Below are 11,117 nucleotides of genomic sequence, written 5' to 3'. Positions count from 1 at the left end.
TGTAAAGCCAAATGCACAAAGTGGTACACGCATCTTGGAGCTTGTTGGCAGTGGCAGGAGGACCTGACATGCCCATATTCACTCTCTGTATCTCCGTCTCTCGCATAAATAAATGTTAAAAAGAGTAAACATCAACTATGATGGCAGGGGTTGTGCCCACCACCACTCTGGCAAAATGTTTTTCTACTGATCAGCTTTAAAGAAAGTATTTTCTGGACTGGAGAGATAACTAAGTGGTTAAAGGAGCCTGCTTGCAAAACCTGAAGACCTGACTTAATTTCCCCCCAGTACTCACATAAAGCAAGATGCACCAAGTGGCACATGCATCTGGAGCTGTTTGCAGTGGCAAGAGGCTCTGGAGTGCCCACTCCTTCTCTCTGTCTCATCCTCTCTCTCTCTTTCTTCCCTCCTCTTACAAGTGAATGAATAATTTTTTTTGAAAAAAAAGAAAGATACTGATATCTTTGAGGTACCTGGAAGAAAAACCAAGAAGCACCAATTGAAGTGTGGTCCATGAGACAGGATAAATGCTTGCCAAAGTATTTAAAGGGAAGAATAATTACCAGAAAATTTAGACCATCACAAACTAGGTAGCTCTTAGTAGCATTCTGTATTTAATTTTAGGAAGTTCATGGTCATTCTAAGAACAGAAAATAATACAAAATTTCATGGAGTCTTTGACAACAGAGAGCTTAGTCAGACTACATGAAGCTTAATAGGGAGAAACTGCGTCCAGATTTATTTTGATGCAACTATATTCTGCAATTACCCAACTTTTCCAAGGGCAAAAACAATCTGTATTTGGAATGGAAAGGAAACTAGTCCTCAGATATTTAGTTCAGCCTTCTTCATTGTCCTCTTGTGTGTAATCTTGCCACTGACAGCTGTTTGTCAGAGAGATTTTGTTACAACAACTTTTAATTTTATGGCATTTGGTTTTCATCTGGTCTGTATGTGGTTTTGGATCTACTATCATCAACTAGCTAGGTAACAGAACATGATGGGCACACTTGCAAAGATTCAGCCAGTAGGAAAGAGCTCAAACCCTGGGACCTAACATTTCATGAGACCAGGCCCTCACGCCAGATTTCTGCTAATGTGTTTCCCGTTTATTTGAAATCCACCCAAGTGGGAAAGTCTCTGTTCATGTGGTCAGAGTACTTCAGCTTTCAATAGTGACTAAAAAACAGGAACTATGATACAATTTGAGATCAGCTTGCAGTTGGGGGAATAGCTATTATTTCTCTTTCTTCAGCTGAATTTTTGCATTTTTATAAATAATTAGAAAATATATTAGGCTTACTTAAATCATTTTCCTGACATTAAGTATGACTAATTCGTGAAGCAATTCAACTTAGTAGAGGAGAAAATGCATAACCACTGGCGTTCTGAATATGATAATTATAAGTAAATCAGAACAAGTGTGGCTTACAGGTAGGAATGTGGATCACCCCCATGAGCGAGGTAGACTGCAGTGTTGTTATGAAAGTGGCAAGGAGACTTTATAGTAGAGACATTTTATTTAATAAGGGAAAAGGAAGCATGATGGTAGCAAAGAAAACAACATAAGTGAAACTATACAAACCAAAGACACAGTACAAGAGCTAAAGAAATGGTCTAGCGGTTAAGGTACTTGCCTGCAAAGCCTAAGGACCCAGGTTCAATTCCTCAGTACCCATGTAAGACAGATGCACATGGTAACACATGCATCTAGATTTCATTTTCAGTGGCTACATGCCATGGTGTATCCATTCTCATTCTGTCTCTCTCTCTTATAATAACAAATAAATAAAATAAAATAATGAAATATTTTTTAAAAGACACAGAGCGCATGTATGAGGGTGATGAACAGTTCAGATGAATTATTATGCCAGTTTTGGATTTCAAAATTCTGAAAGGTAAAAGTAGTTGTAGACGTAGAAAGTAGAAACGAGGAGCATTTGCCATGTGTTTTCAGAGAAGTTGAGAGGACAAACGGTGAGGCCCAAGGAAAAATGACAGGGCAGAGGCCAAGAGATTCAGAGGAGAAATGAGTAATGAAGACGGCTCAACGTTACCCCTAGTTTAAGGAAACGACACAGGTAGCAAGCCTATAGTTAGGAAAAGCATCCATGTGGTAGATCAGAGAGCAGAGGAAAATCATATATATGCCCACCCTCCCCACCCCTGCCCTCACCCAGCCTAGCCTAACCAGACTGCCCCTGGGGCCCAAACCAAGAGAGGCAGAGCAGAGACATGGAGCCAAAAGAAATAGAGGAGCTGACAGAGCTGGGCAGAGCTAGCAAACTGAAGAAGATGGCAGCCTGCATAGGCAAGGGGGAGACCCCATTAGTTCGTAGGCCAGCCCCCCCCCACCAGCTGTCTGTCTAGGTAGCCTGCTGGACTGTGGGTAGCATCTGGTGCTGTAGTTCAGCCTCCATCAGACACTTTCTGTTTTTCTTTTTCTTTTTTTTTTTTTTTTTTTTTTTGGTGGGGGGTGTTCAAGGTGGGGTTTCACTCTGGTCCAGACTGACTGGAATTCACTCTGTAGTCTCAGGGTGGCCTCGACCTCATGGCGATCCTCCTACCTCTGCCTCCCGAGTGCTGAGATGAAGGGCGTGCGCCATCACGCCCAGCTCCATCACACACTTTCTGCCAAGAGTTCACTAGATGGCATGTGGGGTGGTATCTCCTGGTTCTCTCTTTAAGCCTCAACCTCTAATTGAAACTGCCTTTTAAAAGCGAGCTTTTAGCCAGGCGTGGTGGTGCACACCTTTAATCCCAGCACTGGGGAGGCAGAGATAGGAGGATCGCCGTGAGTTCGAGGCCACACTGAGACTACATAGTGAATTCCAGGTCAGCCTGGATCAGAGTGAGACCCTACCTAGAAAAAAAAAAAAAAGTGAGCTTTTGGGCTGCAGAGATGGCTTAGCCATTAAGGATTTGCCTGTAAAGCCAAAGGATCCTGGATCGACTCTCCAGGACCCATGTAAGCCAGATGCACAAGGGGGCACATGCAGCTGGAGTTTGTCTGAAGTGACTGGAGGCACTGGAGCGCCCATTCTCTCCCATTCTCTCTCTCAAATAAATAAATAAATAATATATATTTTAAAAGATAGCTTTTTCCTATCCTCCTTCACTTGCAAAGCCTGAAGGCCCCGTTCAAATCTCTAGTACCCGTCTAAAAACAGATGCATAAAGTGGGAGGCATGCCTCTGGAGTTTGTTAGTGGTAAGTTGCCCTGGTGGGCCCATTCCCCACACCCAATTGCTTCCTCTCACTCTCTGCTTATAAATAAATAAACAAACATGTTTAATCTCAAAGGAACAAAGATTGATTGAGAATAATACCAGCCTGTCTGGAGAAGAGTGATCATGTAAGAAATGAGACAAGCTAGACATGGAGGCATACAACCACAGGCAATATGAAGGTGGAGGCAGAAAGATTAATGTAGCTTGCTTGAAATACGTAATGGAGTTTGAGGCCAGTATAGTGAGACTGTCTGATGTGACAGGGGGCAGGAGGCAGAAGAAAAGCAGGAGGAATTAGAGGAGAAGAAAGGAGGAGAAGAAAAAGAAAAGAAGAGTAGAAGGATGAGTAAATAGAAGGAGTATAATGAGGCAGAGATGTTAACATAGACAACAGAGATAACGGATTGAACTGGATGGAATGGGTGAAAAATACAGACAGAAAGTTGGGCATGGTGGTGCATGCCTTTAATCCCAGCACTCAGGTGGCTCATGTAGGAGGATTACTGTGAGTTTGAGTCCATCTTCAGGCTACAGAATAAGTTCCAGTTAAGCCTAGACCCTGCCTCAGGAAAAAAAAAAAAAAAAAAAAAAAAAAAAAACTAATAGAACAGAGATGATTCAGTCATAAGAAACATGAAACACCCCCACCCCCCATGATACAGGAAGATGAGGTTATAGGGAAGGAGTGGCATCAGAGATTTCTGAGGATAGGGGTTAACTTGCTCCCATGCAGAGAGGAGCAGGGCTCATCTGCTCTGCTCTGGGTTTGGGAGATATGATAAGACTGTAAGGGGAAAGCAAAGGAATTCTACAACAGCTGTTATGAGGAATGCAAAAAAAGAATAACACACTCATGGATAAAGAAAAAGGCTAAGCTGGGCGTGGTGGCGCACGCCTTTAATCCCAGCACTTGGGAGGCAAAGGTAGGATTGCCAAGAGTTCAAGGCCACCCTGAGACTCCATAGTGAATTCCAAGTCATCCTGGGCCAGAGTGAGACCCTACCTCGAAAAAAAAAAAAAAAAGAAAGAAAGAAAAAGACTGACAAGTAACATTAAAAGTCCAAATAACCTTAGACAGTCTGCAGTTGTGAGTTTCTGTGACACCAAGTTGGTTGCATTATTATAGTTCATCAACTTTCGTCAAGATATACTTTCCTTTTCAACTTTTTTCAGTCTATGTATTTTTACAAAAAAAAAAAAATTACATACTTATGTACATGGGCATGTGCATGTGTGCATGCCAGGTCTCTTACCACCACAAATTAATATTCATCTTGCACTACATGGGTGGCTACAGAACTGAACTCAGGCAGACTTTGCAAGCAAAAATGCCTTTAACCACTGATGTCGCCGCCCCTCCAGTCTACTTTTAAATGAACTCAGAAATAAGTTAAGAACCCACATTGTTTAATGAAAATGTACATGGCCCAGAGTCCAATAAGGGCATCAAGGACAGTTTCTTGTAGACAATAGGTGTGCCCTACCCAGAGGGATGGGTTAGGAAGACATTAACAAATGATCAATATTTTATGATATAATTTAATAAAAGTATTCATGTTTCCCATTCCTCAAAATCATCCTACCAGATCCCATTATTTGACTACAGTTCGGTTACCAAATACCAACAAAATATATTATATAACAAAGTGAGTAACAGGATCTAGATGTCATCACTGTTAGGACTATAAGTAAAGAAGAGACCAGCTACCACTGTTTCCCCTGCACAAAACGACACACATCACTTGATTCCTGAACTACTTCCTAGATGCCAAGGCCCAGCCTGAGGTCAAAAAAACCTGACATGCCCAGACATGTCAGATACTATGCACGTAGTATCATCGTCTACTTCCAAAGAATCTACTGGGAAAATCCCTATCACTGAGTTCAATTTCTCTGGGAAAGGGCCAATTTGGCTTAATTTGTTCTAATTGTAGGAGATAAAATTATTTCCAACTAAATACATCTACTCCTTTAACATGAAATTTATAATTACCCAGAGGTGAAATACCAAGGCAATTTTGACAGCAATTTCATGTGTATTCAGATTTGAAATGTAGTACATGATTACAGTCACCCTAGTTTCTTAAGGTAAATTTAGGTAACCGTTCATGTTTATTTGCTGAATCTACTGAATCTATTTTTTAACTTGTCACTGTGTCCATCTTCATAGTCAACAGTTTCTCGGGGGAGTCAGGATGATGGTTGCTGTATAAAATTACCTACGCTTTTACCTAAGAAGGCAACGTTGGTCTTCACCAAAACCCAAAAGTTATACAATGTATTGGCTACATGATCAGGAAAATGTTATGACAAATTACGAATTGCCTACAAAGTTCAGTGCATATCTACTTAAGTTCTATTTCTTTTTAATTTTTTATTTATTTATTTGAGAGCAACAGACACAGAGAGAAAGACAGATAGAGGGAGAGAGAGAGAATGGGCGCGCCAGGGCTTCCAGCCTCTGCAAACGAACTCCAGACGCGTGCGCCCCCTTGTACATCTGGCTAACGTGGGACCTGGGGAACTGAGCCTCGAACCGGGGTCCTTAGGCTTCACAGGCAAGCGCTTAACCGCTAAGCCATCTCTCCAGCCCTACTTAAGTTCTTAAATAAGCAATTCAGCAATAGTATCTTCTGCTCTTTAACCTGCCTTTCTCTACTATGCTGTAGTGAAAGCAAGCACTGACTCTCGACATACTTGGCTCCTTTATAATTTAAATCTTCATTTAGTAACTCACCTTCCCCACACAAATTGACAGCTTTATTATTAAAATTTTTTTTCATTATTTAATGGTTCCATGTGTGTAATTATTAGGAAATCATAAAAAGAACTACAGTACTCCATGAAGTTTTAACATTTTTTGCTATATTTGATTTTGTACACTGTTAGGCACAAACCACAGCTTTGCAAATGTTTGTCAAGTACTATAACACTGAGCCATACATACAAGACTTGATAAAGAAAACAAATTATTTTTCTTGCTAGGCCTGATCCAAATTTTCAATAATAAACTAAAGACTCCCCCCCCCCCAAAAAAAAAAGTTACAGCCCAACACAATCTTATTTTCTCTCCCTGGAAGTGACTTTCAACCAGAAGGAGGGAGGAATTCCGGCTAGGGCTACAACGTGCAGCAGCTCAGCTGACAATGTACTTGCCTAGTTTGCTCAAAGCCCTGGGTTTGATTTCTAGTACCTCATAAATTGGGTGTGATAGTTCCTATCTATAATCCTGGTACTTAGGAGGTGGATTGTGGGCTGGAGAGATGGTTTAGAGGTTAAGACACTTGCCTGAGAAGCCAAAGGATCCAGATTCGATTCCCCAGTACCTACGTAAGCCAGATGCACAAGGTGATGCATGTTCATGTGCAGTGGCTAGAGGCCCTGGTGTGCCCATTTTCCCTCCCTCTCAAAAATAAATGAATGAATAAAAAAATATTTTTTTTTAAAAAAAGATTCAAGATCATCTTCAACTAGTGTACTGGAGGCCACCTTGGGGTATATAAGACACTGAGACTATGTTGGATGCTCAATTTATAAAAAGACCTGGTCTAAGTTGTCACTTAGACTTCCCTAAGCTTTTCCCCCCTCAGGACCGCTACCAGCTGGGAGCAGGAAACTCCTCTTAGCTTAAGAGTTTTTCTCCTCCAATTTTTCTTCTCTCTTAATATAAATCTTTCATAGTTAAAACAAATAAGCAAACAACATTTCTGTCCTTCCCCTACCCTAAATTAGGAGAAAGTAGGAAACAGCCTTTCCAGGCAGTGTTTAGGGAATGCCAAGGGGTTCCTCAGAAGTGAAAGCATGTCTGGTAAGGGGTTAGCTTATCCAAAGTCGCTGAAGTCCAAGTGGGCTTTGGGAAGCAAATTCTAGAAGCCAACAGCCCAGTCCCTCTATCGCCCAATATATGGCAATCTCAGTCCCTCTTATATTCCAAGAGGCTCACTCTGGGATGGAATCTTCCGTCCTAGTCCCCTAAGTTCCTTACTTGAGTCTGGCTTGCAACCCACCTTCATCCTATCAAATTTAGACAAACACATAGACACAAATCTTTAGTAACAAAACTTTTTATTGAGAATAAAATATAAATAGAAAATTGCAACCCATAACAAATGTACACTGGCCCAAAGAACAAGAAAATGCTAGCCATTGTATTATAACAAGATTTAGACAAGTTTATTTGGTTTGGGTTTTAGTCACTTAGGATTTACTTTTGAAAAAGTATCTTGTCAAATATTAAATTATCCAGGCATGGCATGCACACCTATAACCCCACTCTGAGGCTGAGGCAGCAGAATCAAAAGCAAAGCAAGTCGAAGGCCAGTCTCAGCTACACAGTAGAGACCCTGTCTCAAAAATAATACAAAACAAGCCTGGCATTGTGGTGCACACCTTTAATCCCTCAGGCAGAAGTGGGAGGGTCACTACGAGTCAGAGGCCACCCTGAGACCCAGTTAATTACATCCACCTTCCGTGCCTGTCTTAGATTAGGTGTTAAATGTTTGCATTTTATATTTTAACAAAGAGCTTCTAAATACTAAAATTTAGTGCTTACCAAAAACCTTCATGCAATTTAAAAGTCTGGTATTAAAAACAATTATTTATTTTCTTAAATATTCTGAAACGTAGCAGCTTGCATTACCCTGCGAATTTTCAGGGCATAAAAGATAGTGCAAATATAATACCAAAGAATGTATTTCTATACAACTTGAATAATTTTATTAGTGGAAAATATTAACAGAAATCCATTCAATTTTCAGGAATTAAAAAGAGGCAAAGATAAAAAGTATTGAGCTTGTTCTTTCTTAGTGAAAATAACAGATTATGCTAATCAATTTTTCAACGAAATTCTTAAAAGTAATCAAAAATTTTTGCATTTTTCACTGTTAAATGCAATTTATTTGGAAGATGATAAAAGAAAGTTCACAGAAACAAAATTGTCAAACTACTTCCTACTCCAAAAATCAATATGTAAATTAAGAAATTATCAATAATACTTGAAAATATGCCTTAACATGCTATTTTCAGCACATTTCATTGTCATTTTCAAGGCTCAGGAACTGGCGCACTGGGGGTGATGGCAGTTACCCAACCGAAGTTGGTCTTAAGGCAGTTTCAGCATGAGTTGCTGAGCGAAACCAGTCTTTTTTCTAGATCAGCTCTGAGATACAGTTCTGGAGCAGGAAGAAATAATGTATCTTTCTATCCCAATTTAGTGGGGTGTGACAGAAATGAGTCCATGTTGTATACAATAAACTTTTCCCCACCCCCAACAGGCAAAGCAACACTGGGTTGAGACTTGCTCCCCACCAGGGAGGGGACAACTAACTGTGGAACACGTGCGAACAACAACAAAAAAAAAAAAACAATGAAAATACATAAGAGGATAGCAACAACCAACCCTTTTCTGCCCCCTCCACCATGCTACCCCCCCATGAAAGTGGAAGAAGAACTCATGTAGTGTCTGTCAGTGGGGCAGAGTCACAGAGTACCTTGCTTCCAGACGCTGGTGAGAAGCTTGCTGGCTAGGAGTTCAAGAACAGGCTCCTCTGGTTTAGTAATTGGTTGCCTGCAACAGCCCCCAGCAAAGGCGGAGGCCCAGGAGGGTGGGAGGGAGGCTTTGGTTTCTTTGTGTCTCGGTGTTTTCCCGTTTCTCTCGACTTCCTGTGCCTCAGTGACTGGACTTGGACGTGGGCATGGATGGTGTTTTGTTTGTTGTTGCTGCATTTTATCAATTAGCTTTGTCTCAGAGCTCTGGAGAGGCCTGATGCAGGAGACCACACAGAACTGTCAGCCCGAAGGTTCTCGGGGAAGGGCAGGCGACGGGGGGCTGCAGTCCCCAGGGCCTCCACTCTTGCTGTCCTCCAGAATCTTCCACATCACCAGCCGCATGCACGCTCCAGCATCCTCGCTGGGGTCGTGCCCGGCCCCGCTGGCCTGGATCTCCTGCCCGAGGAACTGGGAGATGAGGCTGCGCAGGGAGCGCTTGTAGGGCAGCCCGCGGCGGTGCGGGAAGAGCACGGCGGTGTCCACCACGCGGCGGTGGATGAGCTTCAAGGCCAGCAGGTCGCTCTCCAGGCTGTGTCCGATGAGGATGGTGTCGGCGCTGAACAGGCTCAGCAGGGCCGCCTGCACGTCCCGCAGCCGGGTCTCGGTGAGGGCCAGGTCGGCCTCGGTCACGCCGGAGAACTTGGTGTTGTAGTCCACGATGTCGTTGTCGGGCCTGACGAAGGTGTCGTAGAGCACGCGCAGCTCGGTGTCCACCACGGTCACGCGGGTCAGCTCCAGGCCCACCGTGGTGTAGGACATCTCGCAGTCCAGCGCGTAGATGCCCGCGTGCGCCAGCTCGCGCGGCTCCCGGCTGCGGCGGCCCGAGGTGGCCACGAAGCCCCGGAGGTCGTCCTTCCTGCCGTCCTGCACGTGCTGCCTGGCCACCTGACAGCCGCTGACCCCGACGGGCGCCGAGCAGCACGTGTACTGCTTCTTCCAGCCGCCCAGCACGGCGTGCGTGAAGAGCTTGCCCCAGTGGTACACGCACGGCTCGGTGCTCAGGCAGTGCCCGGAGGACGACACGGGGTACTGGGCACCGCAGCGGCAGCAGGTTCTGCTGGACGAAGAGGAGGAGGAGGACGAGGAGGAGGACGAGGAGGAAGATGGGGAGCAGCGGCTGCGGGACTGGAAGAGAACAGCATCCCCGCGCTGCCTGGGATGCTCGAATGGATAGCCGTGCTCCTTGAGCTGGTCCTCGGTGAGCACGTAGCCCTGCAGGCGGCTGTACAGGGTGGCCTTGTTCAGCCCGGGCACGACGCTGGGCGTGAAGCCCTTGAGCTTACCCAGCGTTTCCACGACCGCCTTCACGTAGATGGACTTGTTGGGGCTGCGGTCGTAGGCCATCCTCTCCTCCGCCTGCGCCTTCTCCACGGCCTCGCCGCGGGACGAGGAGAACTGGAGACACTCTTCCACGAACAGGCCGAGGTACCGTTGGCGGATGAAGGCCGGGACCTTGGCCTTGAGCTCACTGGTGGCGGTGGGCGTGGGTTTCTTGCAAGTGCCCGTGGAGACGCTGGCCACCACGCTGGGCACCGTCTGCTCCTTCGGGGCGGATGGGGTCTTGCATGTCATCGTCCCTGAAGTGCCCGGGCTGGGATGCTGCTGGTCTTTGCCTCTCCCTCTTCCGGACTTGGGGGACCCTCCGCCGTCGCCGGCCCCACTGGTCGTGAGGGTCCTCTTGGCTCCCGTGTCGGGCCTGGGCACGTGGGCGATCCTCCTCTTCTCCCCGGCGGCCGAGGTGGTTGGGCTGTGGCCGGGAGAAGGCATCTGGAAGTGGGCGCGTGGCCTAGGTGGCTGGCGCAGGCCCGCGGGCCTCCTCCGTCCGTTCGAATCCGTCGTGGCCCAGGTCCAGGTGGCCGCGAAGCTGAGGCCCTGCGATGGACCAAGGGACTTCACGACCTGCAGGAAGACAAACGGCTCTGGGGACAGCAGGCACGTCGTCGCGGGCGGTGGTCCCAGCAGGCCGTCCTGCTGGTAGCAAGGCAGCAGGAGGTCCGGGATGGGGTGTTGGACCAGGGCCTTGCGAACTCCCTGGTACGCCTGGGGGAACCAGCTCATGGCCATCGGGACCCTGGGCTCGCGGAGAGGACCAGCCCGCGAGCTGCCGTCCGCTCCAAGCGCCACTGGGGAAGTGCGTTGCCTGGCACAGCCTTCGCCTCTTATATAGCCCGGGGTGGGCGGAAATCCTTGTAATCGGATTAGCTCTTAATCCAATCAAAATGGATGTAATCTCTCCAGACCTCTAAGCTTCCGGGATCCTTGGACTCCTCCCACCCGGACGGGACCTGATCATTGTCTCAACTGGAATTCTTGGTTTCATTTCATCATGTTTTATTGGTG

General features: G+C 45.7%; 1 protein-coding gene across 1 annotated transcript; it reads right to left on the bottom strand.

Annotated features, from left to right (window-relative positions):
* Positions 1–9,017: 9,017 nt before the first annotated feature.
* Positions 9,018–10,841, bottom strand: LOC101593510 (RNA exonuclease 1 homolog). The gene is made up of 2 exons (XM_045155532.1): positions 9,871–10,841; positions 9,018–9,834 (listed from the first exon to the last, which is right to left on the bottom strand). Exons 1-2 carry the CDS (start codon positions 10,839–10,841, stop codon positions 9,018–9,020), a joined length of 1,788 nt encoding a protein of 595 aa, XP_045011467.1.
* Between the last annotated feature and the right edge of the window lie 276 nt (positions 10,842–11,117).

This window comes from Jaculus jaculus, chromosome 7, assembly GCF_020740685.1.
Source record: "Jaculus jaculus isolate mJacJac1 chromosome 7, mJacJac1.mat.Y.cur, whole genome shotgun sequence".
In the NCBI taxonomy this organism is placed as follows: Eukaryota; Metazoa; Chordata; class Mammalia; order Rodentia; family Dipodidae; genus Jaculus; species Jaculus jaculus.
The sequence above is the reverse complement of the archived record's forward strand: the minus strand, read 5'-3'. Positions and strand labels throughout refer to the sequence as shown.

What these genes read in the sequence shown, in the direction of transcription:
- LOC101593510 (XM_045155532.1), bottom strand. Translation starts at nt 10,841, where the DNA reads ATGGCCATGAGCTGGTTCCCCCAGGCGTACCAGGGAGTTCGCAAGGCC. An exon ending in TGCTCCCCATCTTCCTCCTC is followed by an intron (nt 9,835 to 9,870) that starts GTCCTCCTCCTC and finishes CTCTTCGTCCAG; the next exon opens with CAGAACCTGCTGCCGCTGCG.